Source organism: Rhinolophus hipposideros, assembly GCF_964194185.1.
Source record: "Rhinolophus hipposideros genome assembly, chromosome: 5".
NCBI lineage: Eukaryota > Metazoa > Chordata > Mammalia > Chiroptera > Rhinolophidae > Rhinolophus > Rhinolophus hipposideros.
Genome location: NC_138051.1, coordinates 40671337 through 40692007, shown reverse-complemented (window position 1 = coordinate 40692007; position 20671 = coordinate 40671337). Strand labels below are relative to the sequence as shown.

Sequence of the window (20671 nt, the reverse complement as noted above, 5' to 3'; positions counted from 1 at the left end):
TAATTTAAATAATCAATAACAGTAGAGCTAAATGAACTACTATTGCCTAAGCACAATGGCATATATGCATGTGTCTGAGTATACATATATAAACGTATATATATTTAAAACAACAAACTATTTGATAGGGTAAAATGCATGTAAGAAATAATGTCAAAGTAAATCACAAAATAGTGCTCACAATGATTTCAACTCTACCTGTACATTGAAAAGAATCTGGAGTGTTTAAAGTTCAATAGACTTTTTTAAAAATAAGTTGTAGAGAGTAATAATTTCCTAGTAATTATTTTCTAATCACATTCTTTGCCCAAAGATTGGTTAAAAAAATATATATATATATGTGTGTGTAAGGCAACAATAAAAAATGTTACAGGATAAACTATAAGTTTAGAAGAAATGAATAACCAAATGACAATATTTTATTTAGTAATATACTTACTCTAAATCTCTTTTTGTGGAGGTAAAAGTTTTCAGGTCAATACCCCAACAAGATTTTAAGGAAATATTTTTTTCATTGTATTTAAAATGTTAGCCACATTCTTGTAAATAAAAATGTTTTTCATATTATACTTCAGTCAAGATACACGCATATGCTTTTAAATATCAAAGAAGGAAAATCAATTAAAACTGTATGTTCATATAGATACCGAAATATGAATAACTGTCATAGGACCAATAAAAATATCTTGAATAGATTTTAAAATGTAACACAGTGCAGTTCTCATTGTACAAGCAACCTGCGTACAAATAGCTACCTAAACACTGCTTTGAACAGTTGTTGCCACAGAAGCCATCATAAAAAGCAAACAAAGGTAAACTGGAGCTTTTAGACATTCTGTCTGTTCAGAAGTTGAAGGGAAGAAGGCTTGAAAAGCAGAAGCAGTAAAAAGTATAGTTGAAGGGAGCTGTCTCATCGACCTGGTAGTTTAAGAGACACTGTCCTGCCCACAAATCTCTCTACTACCAGAATTTTTTTTTTTATGCTTCCTGAGAATCTACCAGAGAGTTATATAGATGAACAGATATTGTCCTTTTATCAAAATCAATACCTCTGAAACAATTAAGCAGTCATACTTTATTACACACTACTATGAGTATGTTTAATTTCTTTCACTTCTCTCCTAAGTTTTAAATGAAGGAAACTGCAATTAGAGGGAATGAAAAAGGAAGCATCACTGAGCCTTTCACGATGGCGATCTCCTCAGGTCTATATTTTTCTCAGAATCCATTTTTCAAAACTATCTTTTCTTCCTTCTAATCAAAATTTTCATTCACTAGTCTGGTAATATATATCTTTCCTTACTTCTCAAAAAAAATTTTACAGTCATAAGAACTAATAGCATTTAAAAAACTCAACTCACCAAAGAACAAAACAAATAAACAAGAAACAGAAACAGACTCCAAAATACAGAGAACAAACTGATGGTTACCAGATGGGAGGGGGGTTAAGGGACTGGGTGTAAAAGGTAGGTGCAGGATTTAAGAAACACAAATTGGTAGTTACAAAACAGTCTTGGGATTGTAAAGTACAGCATAGGAAATATAGTCAATATTATAGTAATAACTACATATAGTGCCAGGTGGGTACTAGACTAATCGAGGGGGATCACTTCATAAATTGTATGAATGTCTAACCACTACACTGTACACCTGAATCTAATATAAAATAACATTGAATGTCAACTATAATTGAAAAGAAAATCAACTTACCTGAAATTTATTATTTACCATTGGTGAACATGAGAAGTTTTTTAAAGTCTTTAAAATCTATCCATTTGAAACCTGCTTTTTAAAAAAATTTTATGACCATCATACTTTTTCTTTATATGCATATAGCTTTACTATACATTGATTAGAGATTATAATAATAAAGACCTTAATTGAGTCTTGTAAGCAAACATGTTATACTTAAATCTTTTCAGCATAATATTCATCAACTGATTCTTACTTTGCTTCAACTTATGGAAATCACCGATTCTATCCTTGGTAGCCTGCTTTAGTATTTCTGCTTGAATTCTGGATTCACTCTCCAAGTTTGGGCCTGGAATTAAATGTTGAAGAAGATTGGAAGGGTTCTGTTTTGAAGTTCCAGGGTTTCCATTGTGGTTTCCATGAGAATCTATAACAGAAAAACATCCAGTTAAGGCCATTTTTTGCAGAAGAATTTTACAAGACCTGCTTTACAAAAGCTAAAAACACTGTTGCCTGATACTGGGTAGTCAGGTAGCTTTTTTTAAAAGCTTTATTCTAATTTCTTTAACCACAGCTTCTGGCTGTGTGAAGTTTACTAATCAGTCCCCGTGAGCATCCCCAGTACTCATTATAAACCTGTTCACCGAAGGGATACATAGCAGAAAGTGAAAAATTAAAATAGCAATGATACAGGTTGAATGACTCTTTTCCTCCCTCCAAATTATATATTGCAGTCAGAAATCTCCAAAATCCAGTAAGGCTTTTAGAAGTTCAAAACTCTTAAGTAATTTTCATCTACACAGTAACTCAAAACTGCTAACTTTTGATTTTTTCTTATTAGTATCTCCTGTACATAACCTTTCTTTTCCCTACCCCCTATTTTCCTCATCAAAGCCTTAATTCAGATCCTTATTATAATTACTTTCAAGCATATCAGCTCTTATTTTAGAGGAACATTTCTGTAAGATTGAATAGGTATTCAGTAGAAAACAGACACATTTATAAGTACAGAGTAGGGAGTTTAAGACAGGTTGGTTGAGTAATTTATAGAAGGCCTCTGTGAGATAAATTTGAACATATTTTGAAGAAGGTAAATACTACAGACTGGCAGAAATGAAAGGGAATATAGTCCAGAACAGCAGAACAAATAATTCTTCAGCTTTTAATAATCCATTAGACAATGTGTATTTTTAAATGATTACTTCTTCCTGAGCTTTTATCAGTCATTTGAAAATATATAACATTAACTAGAAGAATGTTACTTTACTAGGCTAGTACTAAAAAATGACACGTTTTATTCGCTGTATAAAAATACATGACCAGGAAGTTGGTTTTCAAGTAAAAATTTAAGAATAAGACTTCATACCTGGAACCATATTTGGGGAGAGAGGTTGTCCAGTTGGACGATGGGAGATCGCTTGCTGATTTGCATATTGAGAAACAGAAATAGGGGGTTTCTTTAAAACTAAAAGAAAAAATAGATCCATATTATTACTGTTGATATTATGATTTCTATATATCAACCACCATAAATCTATTTACATTGCACTAATCCTATGATGCTTATCCTAATTTTGTAATCCTTAGAATTGGAATATATAAAATTAATTTGTGGTTACTAATTGCTACATTGTACCAACTATCACAAATCCTGGTGATCAACAAATCTGACCAGAATATAAGACAGTAGGAACTCTGTCTTGACCACTATATTCCCAATACTTAGACTAGTACTTGGCACATAACAGGAGCTCAACTAAGATTTGATGAATGAATAAATAAATAAATTTCTTCAGATACAGTGAAACCTTTTTATATAGACAGTGTAAATAAAACTTGGCATTTATAGATTGGGTAAAACAATAAAAATATGCTACTCCAAGTTGCTCAGATTTTAAATAAAAACTAAATAAGTGATGCAACAAGTTGAAATTTTATTTTTGAAGAGGAAAATTTAAGTTGCACCAAGGGCTTTACTAACAAAGATGTGCATACTTGTAGTTGAGACTTCCTTATCCCTTAAGAAATGAAGGCAACTGGGAGATTTCTTTTCACTCACTATGACTGATTCTTCTGCATCTATGGGCAGCTTAACATGATAGAAAGGCAGACAGCAAAGATGGAAACTAGAGAGAAGGGAAACAGATAAAGAGAAAAAAATAGAAAAGCCCATCTATAAAATATGGTTAGGGGCACATTTTATTCTTCTAAAACTTTGGTGGCAGAGACAATACCATGTGATCCTATTTCACTGTATTTTTCCTGGGCATAGAGAAAGATCCTGTGTTCAGGGGCCACAAGACTGGGTTCCGACCATGAGAAGAATGTAGGTGAAACTGAACTTGCCACTTCCAAGTATGGTGGCAAAATCCTCTGTGCAAATCACCTACAACCTGTCTTCCCTTTCTGCCACACCTCAGCAGGCTACAAATAAGGATGGTGGCATCAAATAATTGAAAGGGACACTGCTTGAAGAACTACAAAGAGAGACATCTAACCTGCATCAGACTGCAATATGAACAACAAATAAACATTTATTTACTTAAGCCACTGCAATTTGGGAGCTGTAATACACCACAGCCTAGTCAATCCTAACTAGTATTATTTGGGTTATTTATAATCCTCAAAGTTTATTGCAATCACTCAATTTTGTTTATTATTACATAGGTCTTTACACTTAAGGACCCAAGAAATTTAAAATTCACTCTAAGAAAGCAACCTACTCAAATTTACAGAATATTGGGGTTCTCTGTATCTCACTGTGTTCCCATTACCTTGTTCCTATAGCCAGCTGCAATGCCCAAAACCCACTTCTTCCCATATGACAGCTAAATAACGTCAGCTAACATCTTAAAAGAGCAGTACTTTGCCAGGTTTAACAATACAATTTGATTTGATAACAGACTCTGAAGCACTAAGCATCTGGTAAATATATTTGGAAAGAGAGGTCAGTCACAATCTATAAATTTGTTGATCACTGTTGGACCATAGCTGGCTCCAGTACTATACAAACCAGAAGACAAGAGAGGGCACCACCATTACTAAACAAGAAGTGACCATACATGTCCTTAGCTGATAAGATAATGCCTCCTGCTCAAGAACAAGGTGACTATTTGGAGGCAAAACTATAATTTAGGCAAAAGCTGGATTAAAAAAGCCTTTTTAAAACAACCAGCAGAGTTTAGATCTGATATAGTAGAAACAGAGTATTAATCTGGAGCCCTTATAAGTTTGTCATGAACAATACATATTCCTATAGAAAGTTTAGAAGGCTAGAAAAGCACAAAGAAATTTAAAATTAGCTGTAATTTCACCACTTAAAGATAACCACTGTTACCATGTCAAGACTATCTTTTTGATGTTTGGGGTTTTTTTTCTGTACATTATACTATACCCCGTAAACAAAATTAAGATCCCACCATATACACTATCTTATAATATGATTTTTTCCTGTTTTTCTCTGTGTTATTTAAAACATTTTATATTAAATTTATTGGGGTAACACTGGTTCATAACATATTAATTTCAGGTGTACATTTTTATAATACATCTGTATACTCTAGTGTGTACTCACCACCGGAAGTCTCGTCTCCTCTGTCACCAAGTGTTTGATCCCCTTTACCTTCTTCATCCTTCCCCTAACCCTTGTCTCCTCTAGTAACCACCATTCTATTATCTGTATCTATGAGTTTGGTTTTTTTGCTTCTTTGTATGTTTATTTTGCTTTGTTTATTTGTTACTTTTTATTTTATATCCCACATGAGTGAACTCATATGGTTCTTTTGCCATCTGACTTATTTCACTTAGCATGATACTCTCAAGATCCATTGATGTTCTGACAAATGGCAATATCCCACTTTTTATGGCTGAGTAGTATTCCATTGTATGTATGTACCACATCTCCTTTCAGTCATCCTTTGAAGGACACTTAGACTATTTACATGTCTTGGCTATTGTGAATAATGCTGCAATGAACAGAGGGGTACGTCTATCTTTATGAACAAGTGTTTTCAAATTTTGGGGGTAAATACCCAGAAGAGAGATTGCTGGGGTCATATAGTGGCTCTATTTTTAATTTTTTTAAGGAACATCCATATTGTTTTCCATAGTGGCTGTGCTAATTTACATTCCCATCAGCAGTGTGAGAGGGTTCCCTCTTCTCCCTATCCTCTCCAACACTCGTTATTTCTTGCCTTATTGATAATAGCCATTCTAATAGGTGTGAGGTGGTATCTCATTGTGGTTTTGATTTGCACTCCCTTTATAGCTAGTGAATTTGAGTATCTTTTTATATATCTGTTGGCCATCTGCATGTCTTCCTAGGAAAAGTGTCTATTCAGGTCTTCTGCTCATTTTTTATCAGATTTTATTTTGTTGCTGATTTTAAGTTGTATAAGTTCTTTATATATTTTGGCTATTAGTCTCTTATTGGAGGTATCGCTTGCAAATATCTTTTCCCATTTGGTTAGTTGCATTTTTGGTTTTTTGAAGGGTTCTGTTGCTGTGCAGAAGGTTTTCAGTTTGATGTAGTCCTATTCATTTATTTTTGCTTTTACTTCCCTTGCCTTTGGGTTCAAGTTCACAAAAACCCTGAGACCAAGGTCTGTAAGTTAGTGTCTATGTTTTCTTCTAGGTATTTTATTGTTTCAGGTCTTATACTGAAGTCTTTAATCCATTTTGAATTAATTTTTGTGTATGGTGTCAAATAGCAGTCTAGTTTTATTCTTTTGCATGTGACTTTCCAGTTTCCCCAACATCATTTATTGAAGACACTTTCCTCTCTCTATTGTATGACTTTGGCTCTTTTTTCGAAAATTAGTTGCCCACTTATGACTCGGTTTATTTCTGGACTCTGACTTCTGTTCCATTGCTCTGTGTCTGTTTTTCTGCCAATACTATACTGTTTTGATTACTGCAGCTTTGTAGTATAGTTTCAAGTCAGGGAGTGTAATACCTCCAGCTTTGTTCTTTTTTCTCAAGATTGCTTTGAGTATTCAGAGTTTTTGTAGTTCCATACAAATTTGAGGATTTTTTGTTTTATATCGGTGAAAATGCCACTGGGGTTTTCATGGTGATTGTTTTAAATCTATATATTGCTTTAGGCAATGTGGCCATTTTAACAGTGTTAATTCTTTCAATCCATGAACATGAAATATCTTTCCAGTTCTTTATGTCGTCTTCAGTTTCTTTCAACAATGTCTTCTAGTTTTCAATGTATAGGTCTTTCATTTCTTTTATTTATTCTTAGATATTTTATCCTTTCATTGCAATTGTAAATGGGGTTGTTTTCTTAATTTCTCTTTCTGATATTTGTTACCATATAGGAATGTGTCATGCAGGGTCTCAGCTCCCACTCCCCGCCCAAGAACGCAGGACACGGTAAGGCCAAAAAGGAACACCCATGGAGCCATAAGTAGGGGAGTCAAACCAATATATTCTCGCTGGCGGCTGGGCTGGAGACACAGGAAGCAGGATCTACATAATCTGCCTAACAGCAGTCCGCTCTTGCCAGCCACCATCTTCTTGCTAGCCCCCATTCCTTTCCTGCTAGCGTAGCCACAGCCGTTATATTAGTGGCCAATGGCCTACGGGTTACAGCTGACGGCCAACTAGCCACAGCTGCTGGCATCTGATCACAGTTGATGGCCATTTACTACCCGAGCCAGCACCTTTCTATGTGAGGCCGAGAGCCTGGAAACTGTTTTTTGGGGTTTTGTCCCCACACTCCACCCCTACAGGGTCTCGCCTCACAATCTACGCGACAAGCGTCTTCTGCGAGGGTCCCTGTGCAAGGAGCCTGGAGGTGAATGCACTATCCTGAACACAGCCAGGCTCTCTGGGCACAGCCAGGGTTTCTCAGGGCACCACCACAGTACTTCTGGGCACAGCCAGACATCCTGGGCTTCTTAGGGTACCACCTGTTTTCCCCGGGCACAGCCAGGTTTTCTCAGGGCACCACCACAGTACTTCTGGGCACAGCCAGACTTCCTGGGCTTCTTAGGGTACCACCTGTTTTCCCCGGGCACAGCCAGGGTTTCTCAGGGCACTGCCACTCTCTCTGGACACAGCCAGACTTCCTGGACACAGCCAGGGCTCTCAGGGCACTGCCACTCTCTCTGGGCACAGCCAGACTTCCTGGACACAGCCAGGGCTCTCAGGGCACTGCCACTCTCTCTGGACACAGCCAGACTTCCTGGACACAGCCAGGGCCTCTCTGGGCACTGCCACTCTCTGGACACAGCCAGACTTCCCGGACACAGCCAGGGCCTCAGGGCACTGCCACTCTCTCTGGACACAGCCAGACTTCCTGGACTCAGCCAGGGCTCTCAGGGCACTGCCACTCTCTCTCTGGGCTTCTCGGGGTACTGTGCTGGAACAACAGCGGCTCACATCAAGGTGCTTACATATTATCAATGGCGGCCAGTCAAGACACAAAAGCAAACATTCTCGCCAGTCCCACTACATGGTGGTATGTTCCCAAACAGTCAAGCGTCCATTAAATTAGGGATGGAAGGCAATTCCCCATAGTCCATAGTCATTAGCCAGGGCTGTCCTGGGGGTGAGGGATGACCTTGACCTCACCCTCATCTCCCACGGAGGACTCAGCAAGCGTTTCCTCCTGGGACTAAAAGTCCTGCATCCGGGCTGCCTCAGCAAGCAGTTCCCAGCCCACAGGGCGGCAACAACCTTTGCTTTCTCCGCTTTCTTCGGCCTCTGCTGGTTGGGGAACCATCCACATCTTTCCACCCCTCCACGGGGATCCAGCTCTCCGGCAGCTGCTCCTCCTGGTCTTCCTCAGACTGAGCTTTCATATGCACAAACTGCTCCACTGCCCTTCGGAAAGCTTTGGCCAGCACCGTATCCTGCCGACTACGCCATGTGTCGCGCAGGGAACCCTGCTCGCTGCGCCATTTGTCGTGCAGGGTCTCAGCTCCCACTCCCCGCCCAAGAACGCAGGACACGGTAAGGCCAAAAAGGAACACCCATGGAGCCATAAATAGGGGAGTCAAACCAATATATTCTCGCTGGCGGCTGGGCTGGAGACACAGGAAGCAGGATCTACATAATCTGCCTAACAGCAGTCCGCTCTTGCCAGCCACCATCTTCTTGCTAGCCCCCATTCCTTTCCTGCTAGCGTAGCCACAGCCGTTATATTAGTGGCCAATGGCCTACGGGTTACAGCTGACGGCCAACTAGCCACAGCTGCTGGCATCTGATCACAGTTGATGGCCATTTACTACCCGAGCCAGCACCTTTCTATGTGAGGCCGAGAGCCTGGAAACTGTTTTTTGGGGTTTTGTCCCCACAGAATGCAATAGATTTTTGTATATTGATTTTGTATCTGCAACTTTACCATATTTGTTTATTTTTCTAATAGTCTTTTGGTGGAGTCTTAAGGTTTTCTTTATATAGAATCATGTCATCTGCAAATAGTGAAAATTTTACTTCTTCATTCCCAATTTAGATGCTTTTTATTTCTGGACTTCCAATGCTATGTTGAATAATGGTAGCAAACGTGAGCATCCTTGTCTTGTTCTTAACTTTTCAGGAAAAGCTTCCAGCTTTTCACCATTGAGTATTATGTTACCTGAGCGTTTTTTATATACGGCTTTTATTATGCTGAGGTACTTTCCTTTCAGATGCATTTTATTGAGTTTTTAAACTCATAAATGGATGTTGTATCTTCTAAAATGCTTTTGCTGTTGGTATGATCACATAGTTTTTATCTTTTATTTTCTTGATATGGTGCATCACATTCATTGATTGCACATGTTGAATCACCCTTGCATTCCTGGAATGAACCCACTTTATGATGTATGATCCTTTTAATGTATTGTTGTATTTGATTTACTAGTGTTTTGGTTAGGATTTTTGCATCTATGTTTATCATTGAAATGGGGCAATCATTTCCTTTTTTGTGTATTGCCCTTGACTGGTTTTGGCCTCAGGGTAATGTTGGCCTCATAAAATGCGTTAGGAAGTATTCCCTTCTCTTCAATTTTTTTGAATAGTTTGAGAATGACAGGTGTGAAATCTCTGGATTTCTGGTAGAATTCACCAGTGAAGCCAGCTGGTTCTGGGCTTTTGCTTTTTGGGAGGTTTTGGATTACTGTTTCAATTTTCTTACTAGTGATTGGTCTATTTAGGTTTTCCAATTCTTCATTGCTCAGTCTAGGAAAGTTACATATTTCTAAGAATTTGTTCATTTCTTCTAGGTCATCAAATCTGGTGTCATATAGCCTTTCATAGTATTCCTATACAATACTTTGTATTTCTGTGGTGTCCATTATAACTTCTCTTTCATTTCTGACTGTATTCACTTGAGTCTTTTCTTTTTTCCTTAGTGAGTCTAGCCAGAGAATTGTCAATTTATTTACTTTTACAAAGAACCAGTTCTTTGTTTCATTAATTTTTTTCTATTGTCTTTTAGTTCTCTACTTTACTTCTTTCCGCTCTAATTTTGTTTCCTTCCTTCTACTGAGTTTGGGCTTTTTGGTTCTTCTTTTTCTAGTTCTTTAAGGTGTAATGTTACATTGTTTATTTGACATTATTCCTGTATCTTGAGGTAGGACTATAGTGCTACAAGCTTCCCTCTTAGAACTGCTTTTGCTGCATCCTAAAGATTTTGGTGTATTTTATTTTCCTTTTCATTTCTCTCTTTTTTCATGTATCTTTTGATCCCTTTATTGACCCAATGGTTGTTCAGTAGCATGCTGACTAATCTCCCCTTATTCTGGTTTTTCCAGCTTTGTTCTTGTAGTTAATTTCAAGTTTCATGCCGTTGTGGTAGGGAAAATATGCTTGGTATGATTTCAGTCTTCTTAAATTTATTGAGACTAGGTTTGTGCCCTAACACATGGTCTATCCTTGAGAATATTCCAAGTGTACTTGAGAATAATTTGTATTGTTGTTTTGGAAGGGAGAGGTCTATAAATATAGATTGTGTCCATTTTCTCTAATGTGTCTTTTAAGGCCAATATTTTCTAACTGAATTTCTGTTTGGATGATTTATCCATTGCTGTCAATGGAGTATTCAGGTCCCCTATTGTAATTGTATTTTTGTCATTTTCTCCTTTTGGGTCCATTAGTAATTGCCTTATATATTATGGTGCTCCCAGGTTGACTGAATATATATTGATAAGTGTTATGTCTTCTTGATGAGTGGTCCCCTTTATCAATATAAAAAAGTCCACCTTGGTCTCTTGTTATCGTTTTTAAATTGAAATCTATTTTGTCTAATATAAGTATGTATACACCTGCTTTTCTCTAAGTGACATTTGCTTGAACTATCATCTTCCACCCCTTCATTTTGAGCCTATGTTTGTCTTTGTAGGTGAGATGGGTCTCCTGAGGCAACATATAGTTGGGTCTTATTTTTTAATTCATCATGGTACTCTGTGTCATTTGATTGTTGAGCTCACTACATTTGCACTTAGGGTAATTATTGATATATGAGGACTTACTACAGCCATTTTATGTTTTTGTTTTCTGGTTTCTATGTATCTCTACTGTTTCTTTTCCCATGAGCTTCTGTCTGCTACTTTAGTTTGGTGGTTTTCTATGGTTTTTTATTATCTCTTTCTCTTTTTTCATGTTATGTGTCTCAGCTCTAGATTTTTGTTTTGTGGTTACCATTAGTTTTATGCAAAAAAAAAAATGTTTTGTATACCCAATAGTCCTTTTTCTTCTGATTGAATCTTATCTTCATTCACCTGTGCAAGTTCAGTCCTTTTCCTCCTCCCCTTTTATGCTTCTGTTATCACATATCATCATTTTATGTTGTGCATTAGTTTACAATTTGCAGAAGCTAGTCTTTTAAAAATGTTTCCCCTTTCACTTTTATGCTATAATTAAGTGTTCAGTACCCTATTCTGAAATAGAGATGCAATTTCCTACTTCTGTCTCCTGTCATCTTACTCAAAGTTTTGTATACTTTTTCTCTTTGCTGCAGGTAGAAGAGCTCCTTTCCACATTCCTTGTAATGCAGGTCTTGCGGTAGTAAATTCCCTCACCTTCTGTTTGTCTGTGAAAGCCTTTATTTCTCCTTCATATCTAAAGCATAACTTTGTTGGATATATTATTCTTGACTGGTGGTTTCTCGATTTCAGTATTTCGAATATTTCATTTCATTCTCTCCTGACTTATAAGGTTTGTACTGAAAAAAAAAAAAATCTGTTGATAATCTAATTTCCTTTGTAAGTTGCAGTCTTGCCCCCCCAACCCCCAGTTGCCTAATGAATTGTTTCTTTGTATTAACTTTTGACAGTTTTAATATAATGTGTTTTGGAGAAGGTCTTTTTGCATTGAGATAGATGTTCTATTAGCTTCTTGGATTCAAGGTTCCAGCTCTTTCCATAGGTTTGGGAAGTTCTCGTTGATTAATTATTCAAATAGGCTCTTTGTGGCCTTCTCCCTCCCTCTCTCCTCCTTCTTGTATACCCATTACTCTTACGTTGCTCTTTCTAATAGTTCTTATAAAGTTCTTTCATTTTTCTTTAACTCTCAGTGTGCTCTTCTTCTATCTGAGTCATTTCTAGATTTCTATCTTCAAGCTCACTAATTCTCTCTTCCATCTAGTCTGTTTTGTTTCCAATGCTCTCCAATGCATTCTTCACTTCATTTATTGAGTCCTTCAGCTCCACAATTGCTGTTTGGTTCTTTTTTTATAATTTCAATCTCTTTCTAAAGTACTCCTTTCATTGATTTTATTCCTGAGCTTATTGAACTGCCTTAGTTATGTTATGCTTTAGTTATATCATGCCTTAGTTATATCATGTTATGTTTTCAGAACTGCAATCTTGAATTCTCTGTCATTAAATCACAGTCTTCCATGTCTTTGAGTTTGGTTTCTGGATACTTTTCATTTTCTTTTTGTGCTACCTTGTTACCTTGGTTATTCATGGTACTTAATGGATTGTTTCTCTGCCTGGGCATTTGAAGTAGGGAATTCTTTACTAAGTACTACTGTTTTGCTCTTAACGCTGCAGGTTGATAAACACAGGTCTTTCCTTTGTTTTCCAGTAGATGGTGCTATAGCACAACTTTTTGTTTTCTCTTACCTGCACTACTGGCACCTCAGGGATCTCATGGGGCAGTGTTGCCTCAGTTGTGTAAAATGCCCTGTATTTCCCAAGGTGGTGGGCATCCCCTCTATGTCCGGGTCACTTCAGTCTCAGGGCCCTACCCCCATGGGAAGATATGGCAGGTGGTAGGGCTCTGGACCTGAGAGTTCCCAGCATTGCCTCATTGTAATCAGAGGCTGCCAGCCATGCTGTGCTGTCTGAAACGTCTCTACTGCCTGTACTAGGTTCTGGTTCTATGGGGTCCGCCACAAGAAGTGGGCAAGGGGTTGGTGAGGGCAGGCATGTTCGCAAGTCTGCAGCTTTACATCCTTACTAGTCTGTGGCTGACACACCGCTGTTTTGCATCTCTGCCTGTTACCAGATTTCGCTGCAACAAGTGCCAGCTACTTAGATTGGAATATTGCCTCTGCTCCTCCTACCATTTGGGTTGCTGTGAGTGCTGCAGCCAGACTCCTCCAGTGCTACCATGTCAGCTAGGGCTGCAGCAGGTGGCACACTGCAGTTGCTGCCCTCGCCTGCCCTTCCCCCAGTCTGGCCTCCCCTGTTCGTTGTGTTACACACACCTTCAAATGTCTCAGTGCAATGTGTGGATCTCTCAGAGGTGTTTGTGTGTTGAGCAGGGGATCCTCTGTTGAATTATAGTTGTACAAATTATTGTAATTTTAAGGGGAAAAGCAAAGGGGTTTTCTCACTCCACCATAATAAAACTGACATCACTCTCATAATGTGATTTATTTAATATTTTATGTACATTTTACTATGTCATTCCATTTTACTCGACAAAATTCCAAAATGGTAGTGCCAAATCAAAACTTGCACTTTAATAAGTTTGGCTAGAAAGATTTGGGTAAAGAATTGCCACAGAACTTTAGAGCCCCATAAACTGCATCAGCTAAGCTAGTTGGTGGACAGACTTACTGCTTAGGAAAAAGTAATGTGTGTTCTGTAAACACTTTGATTTCTGTTCTTCTATTTTGACTTTTTGTTTACTTTCCTTTTTGGTCTCCTTGAAAAATTCCTTGAAAAAAATTCCAGCCTTACTTTTGTTGAACAAAGGGAAAAGGTGGATTTATTTATACCTAGGACAAGATCGACGCTTTCCCAGGGGCCAGTTAATAGTTATCGTCAGTGGTACCAAAACAAATGAAAATCTAAAGGACTACCGGTCAACTTGGAGACAATTAAGACACCTAATCTCACTCTCTAATTTTGTGTAGCGTTCTTCAGACTTTTTTCCTTTTTCAATTACAGTTGACATACAATATTATATTAGTTTTAGGTGTACAACATAGTGATCAGACATTTTTATGAAGTGATCACTCTAATAAAACTAGTACTCATCTGACACCACACAGTTATTACAATATTATTAACTATATTCCTCATTTATACTTAACACCCCCATAACTATTTTGTAACTATCAATTTATAATTGTTAATCCCTTCCCCTTTTTGACCCACCCCCAACCTCCCTCCCACTGGCAACATCTCTCTATCTATGAGTTTGTTGATTCTGTCCCAAATTTTTTTTTTGATTTGATTCCAATTATAAGTGAAATCATGTGGTATTTATCTTTCTCTGTCCAACTTACTCCACTCAGTACAATACATTCTAGGTCCATCCATTTTGTTGCAGATGGCAAGATTTCATTCTTTTTTATGACTAATATTCCATTGTACACATGTACCACCTCTTCTTTATCCATTCATCCACTGATGGACACCAGGTTGCTCCATATCTTGGCTACTGTAAATAATGCTGCAATGAACATGGATGCTCATAAACCCTTTGAAGTAGTGTTTTGGGTTTCTTCAGATAAATATCCAGAAGTGGGATTACTGGGTCCTTTTTTGTCTCTTGTTACAGCCTTTGTTTTAAAGTTTATTTTGTCTGGTGTAAGTATTGCTACCCCATTTTTTTTTTCATTTCCAGTTTCATGAATTATCTTTTTCCATCCCTTTACTTTCCGTCTGTGTGTTTCTTTCAATCTGAAGTGAGTCTCTTGTAGCCAGCATATGTAAGAGTCCTATTTTGTTATCCATTCAGCCATTCTATTTTTTGACTGACACATATAATCCATTTACATTTAAATTACATTTAAATTACATTTTATTACATTTAAAGTAATTGTTGATAGATATACAACAATCTACAGTTATTGCTATTTTATTATTCATATATATTTTTTCTTCTTCTCCTTAAAGTCCCTTTAACATTTCTTGTAACACTGGTTTGGTGGTGAGGAACTCCTTTAGCTTTTTCTTACCTGGGAAGCTCTTTATCTATCTTTCAATTCTAAATGATAGCTTTGCTGGGTAGAGTAATCTTAGGTTGTAGGTCCTTGCTTTTCATCACTTTGAATATTTGTGCCAATCCCTTCTGGCCTGCAAAGTTTCTTGAAATTTGAGAGAAATCAACTGACAATTTTATGGGAGCTCCCTTGTAGATAACTAACTGCTTTTCTTTTGCTGCTTTTAAGATTCTTTGTCTTTAACCTTTGGCATTTTAATCATGTGTCTTGGTGTGGGCCTCTTCGGATTCCTCTTGTTTGGGACTCTCTGTGCATCCTGGGCTTATATGTCTATTTCCTTCACCAGGTTAGGAAAGTTTTCCGTCATTATTTTTTCAAATAGGTTTTCAATTCCTTGCTCTCTCTCCTGTTCTTCTGGTGTCCTTATGATGTGAATGTTGGTATACTTAATGTTGTCCCAGAAGCCCCTTGAACTATCCTCATTTGGGGGGATTCTTTTTTCTTTTTGCTGTTCTGATTGGATGTATTCTGCTACTTCATCTTCTAAATCCCTAATTCGATCCTCTGCTTTATCTAATCTACTGTTGATTCCATCTAATGTATTCTTCATTTCAGTTATTGTATTCTTCATTTCTGACTGGTTCTTTTTTGTTTCTAGCTCCATATTTATGCTTCCTAGCTCTTTGCTGAAGTTCTCACTGAAGTCACTGAGCATCCCTATAACCAGTGTTTTGAACTCTTAGTTTAGTAGGTTCTATCCATGTTGTTTAGTTCTTTTTCTGGAGCTTTGTTTTGTTTTGTTCTTTGATTTGGGACATGTTGAGACTTTTTTTTTCTAAACACATATAAGTACCTAATTTTTCCTCCACAAAAATGAGATTATATTATACTTGCTTTCTTGTAACTTGCTTTTTTCATTAAAAAATCATACATATATTTGTATGTTAATAAATACAGTTCAACATCATCATTTTTAATGGCTACATATTACATTTTATGGATATAACAAATTTAACCCTCTATAACTTTTATGTGATTTTAAATTTGTCATTATAAACAATTTTATGATAAGCATTCTTGTACCTGTACGATAAATTCTCAGGAAAGTATTAAGCACTAGATCAATGGCTATGCATACTTCTTAAACAAATTTAAAAGAAAATGAACAATAAATGTGAGCTCAAAGACAATAAAAGTATGAGGGGAAATTACACACTAAAAGGACTGCAAACAATAATTTATGATATTAAAGCAGTTCTGTTTATATATTTTACTCTATTCCTCTCAATTGAGGATCATTGAGAGCCAGGAAAAAAAATGTATGTCAACAGAATAGCATGCTACTATCAGATAATATCATTAATAATTAGGCTGCTAAAAGATATACCATTGATAAAGCCATTATTAAGAAAAAGTACCAAGATAAAATGATAAAACTATTATTTACCATAAAGACAAAATACAGGATACAAAACCACTAGAATACTAGATACCTTTTATCGTACTGCCATGGTCCTGGGTTTTGCATTTTTTATAAAGGAAAGCTATCAGTATGAAATTCAATCATTCAACAACATTTATTAAGTGTCTACTATATGCTAAGCACTGTTCTAAAAAGCTGGAGATTGAGTAGTGAGCAAAACAGACCAAGTTATTGCTCTATGACTCTTACATTCTTGTTGCGTAGATAACAATAAGTAAATTTAAAAGTATGCATTGAATGTATTATAAATGTCAGAGTGAAAATGCTATGTATAAAGTAAAATAGGGAGATGTGACAGTGGTGCAACATTATATTTTAGATGGTTTGGTCAGGGCAGGCATTTTTGAGGAGATATTTGATCAGAGGTGTGAATAAAGCAGAGAGGAAGAACATTCAGGCAGAGACTAGCAAGTACAAACAAAGGCCTTGACACAGTAGCACACACTGTGTGTCTGAGGAACTACAAAGAAAGAAGTGAGGGGAAAGTGTTAGAAATGAGGTTATAGAGGAAAGAAGCCACCATATATAGACATAACAGTAAAACCGTTAGGAACAGGTGGTTAGGGGGCTAAGGGCTGGGACTACATCTGGTAATTTCAAAGGAGGCAATAAAAGTACTAATTGTAATAGTAGGTTTCATTTTCTGAGAGGTCTTAGTATTAGCCAGGCACTAATCTCATGTCACCCTCAAATCTATCTGAGATAAATATCCCCTTTTACAGGTGAGGAAACTGAAATTCATGACAGTAGAGATAAGATAGACCTGTCATTTGACTTAAAAATTCAAAGTAGTCATTTCTGGAGAAACTGGCTAAGATACTTACAAAAGTTGATAGAAGGTTTAGTGAATCCTCCTTCACTTCTCTATTAGCCCTCAGTTGTAGCCTCTACTCTAAGAGCCAAAAAAGAACTGTCCTTACCTTTTACTCTCATTTTCTTATTCCAATGATGGGGCTACAATCTAAAATGTTCCTAGTACCCTACCATACACTCCTAGTACCCTACCATACAGGGCTTCACAATCCAGTACCTATGACTATGGAAAAGGAGTACGGCAAAATAAGTAACAGCTATCAATTCTGGTAGCACTTAAGTAGTGCAGATACCACCTAGATAACACTGAACATGGGGATGGTACTTGGGTATCTGTATTTACTAAAAGCTCCAGAGATGGTTCCGTTGCACAGTCAAGTGAATAAAAGAATAAAAAGCATGGCCTTTGGAGTTAGACAAATCATGGCTCTGTAATTTATTAACTGTATGACTTTGGGTTAGTGCCTAATTTCTCAAAACCTCAGTCTTCATCTGTAAAACAGGGATAATGCCACTTACGCTGCATCATTGATTTTGCGACTATGTGAGAATATTTGCTAATGTTCTGGCAAATAATTGTTCAATATTGTAATACTGTGATAAATAATAAAAATATATTAGGTCTTTGTCTTGTTTCTGGCACAGACCTCCTAAAACCCTTGGAATTTCCTGAGTGATGAGAACAATAAAGTTGTCTGTTGTTATGTTAATTAGGCAACTTTTGGAAGGCACCTAAAGGTGGGGGCTGGCGGTCAGGAGGAGCCAACCACATGGTTAGAGGAATAGAACTTTCAGTTCCATTCCCTGATTTCCAGGGAGGGGAGTAGGGCTTGAAGTTGAATCAGTTGCTAATGACCAATGACTTAGTCAATCATGACTATGTAATAAAGTCTCCATAAAAACCCAAAAGAACAGCCTGATAGTTCTTTTTCGGAGAGCTTCCATGTTGGGGAACCAGAATGTTTCCACATGCCACCATTGAGCCAGGCCCCAAGCTCTACGAAGACAGAATCTCCCTCATTCAGGACCTCACTTCATATATCTCTTCTTCTGGCTGTTGATTTGTATCCTTTATAATAAATCTGTAATCTGGTGAGTAAAAGGGTTTTGAGTTCTGTGAGCTGTTCTTGCAAATTAATCCAACTGGATTTGGTGGTGGTGGGAACCTCTGATTTACAGGCAGCCTCTCAGAAATATAGGTAATAACCTGGGCTTGTGACTGGCGACTGAAATGGAGGGTTGTCTTGTGGGACTGAGCCCTTTACCTGAGGAATCTGATTCTATCTCTAGGTAGACAGTGTCAAAATTGAGTTGAATTCTTGGACACCCTGCAGGGTTCTGAGAATTGCTTGTTGGTGTGGGGAAACCTCCACATACACTTTGGAAATGGGGTCAGGAACCCCCTTTCAAATATATACTAAAGTATTTAGAGTTGTCAAAGTTAAGTATTTATCCTTAGAATGAAAAAGAAACACACAAAACTAAGATGCAGATTGAAGAAACAAAAACATTAAATGTACAACGACCAGCTCTAACCAATTTATGGAGTCCTCTGATTACATAGTTTACTCATACTTAGGAGTTCTGAACTTCTCTGACCAAGCATAAAACCAGGCCTGACAGAATCAAGAGGATCTCCCAATAATTTAACTGTCTGCCCGAACAAAATTCAACACCCTTTGGAAGAAGACAAAAAAATCCACACTTCCTTAGTATATTATACAGTACACAGTAAAATAACTAGACATACAAAGAAGCAGGGGATATGACCCATAATCAAGAAAAATAGCAATCAACAGAAACAGCCTCAAAGATAATCTACTTGTTGAAATTAGCAGACAGGACTTGTAGACAACTGTAATATACATGTACAAAGATTTAAAGGAAAATATGGGGACATCCAATAGACACAGAAACTAAAAAAAGAAACAAATAACAATTCTAAAACTGAAAATACAGTATTTGAAATGAAAAATACACTGGATGGGCTCTGAACAGCAGACTAAACACTGTAGAAAAAAGGGTCTATGAACTTGAAGACAGGTCAAAGACATTAAATTGAAAAAGAAACATCATTGCACAAAAATTGAACAGAAACTTTAGTGACCTGTAGGACAACAGCAAGCAGTCTACAATGCATGAACCTTAAGTTCCAGAAGGAGAAAAAAGAAAATAATGCAGAAAAAATTTTGAACAATATTTGAATTTGAATAAAGGCTGAAAATTTCCCAAATTTTGTGATAAACTGCAACCTACAGATTGAAGAACCTCAGTGAATCCCAAGGGGGATAAATAATAAAACCATACCAAAGCACATCTTAGTCAATCTGACGAAAATTAAAGCTGAAGAAACAATCTTAAAAGCAGTTCGAGAAAAAAGGTACATAATAACTTAAGGGCACAAAAGAATGGTTGACTTAGAATCAGTGGAGGATAGAAGACAGTGGAATTATATCTTTAAAGTGCTGAAGTAAAAAAGAAAAATATCAACCCAAATTTCCATATCCCATAAAAATATCACTAAAAATTATAAAATAAAGGTGTTTTCAGGTAAACACATGTGGGAAAATTTGTTGTTAATGGACTTGTATTTCATGAAATGCTAAAGTAAGTTCTTCAGGATGGAGGGAAAAATGATAAGACAGAAATTAGAATCCACAGGAAGGAAGGAATGAGGAGCACTAGAATTGGTAAATATATGGTAAATGGAAGAGACCATATTTTCTTTAATTTTTTTAAAAGGCTTTTTAGGGGCGGCCAGATGGCTCAGTTGGTTAGAGTGCGAGCTCTGAGCAACAGGGTTGCCAGTTCAATTCTCACATGGGCCAGTGGGCTGCTCCCTCCAAAACTAGATTGAAGACAATGAGCTTTGGGAGGGGTGGCCGGATGATTCAGTTGGTTAGAGCATGAGCTCTCAACAACAAGGTTGCCGGTTCAATTCCCGCATGGGATGGTGGGCTGCGCCCCCTGCAATTAAAGATTGAAAATGGCAACTGAACTTGGAGCTGAGCTGCGCCCTTTACAACTAGATTGAAGGGCAACTACTTGGAGCTTATGGACCCTGGAGAAACACACTGTTCCCCAGTATTCCCCAATAAAATTTATTTTTTTAAAAAAGTAAATAATAAAAAGTGAAAATAATATTTAAAACACTGGGATTTTAAACATAGAAGTCAACTGTATGACAGCACAAAGAATGAGGCAAGGTAAATGGAATTACATATTTGTAAAATTCTAACATTTTATATGAAGTGGTACAATATTATATCATGCTCAAGTAGAGCATGATATAGAAAGGATACATATAATAATCCTAGAACAACCACTAAAAAGGAATACTTTAGAAG

General features: G+C 37.0%; 1 protein-coding gene across 2 annotated transcripts in view; it reads right to left on the bottom strand.

The window, feature by feature from the left end:
• The window catches only part of GOLM2 (golgi membrane protein 2), a 104193-nt gene that overhangs the window by 30764 nt on the left and 52758 nt on the right, over window positions 1-20671 (bottom strand). For both annotated transcript variants that reach the window (XM_081050044.1, XM_081050045.1), the window contains exons 7-8: window positions 3059-3157; window positions 1949-2119 (exon numbers count right to left, since the gene is read on the bottom strand). In XM_081050044.1, the coding sequence (XP_080906170.1) occupies window positions 1949-2119; window positions 3059-3157 (270 nt within the window). The remainder of the gene's footprint in view (window positions 1-1948; window positions 2120-3058; window positions 3158-20671) is intronic.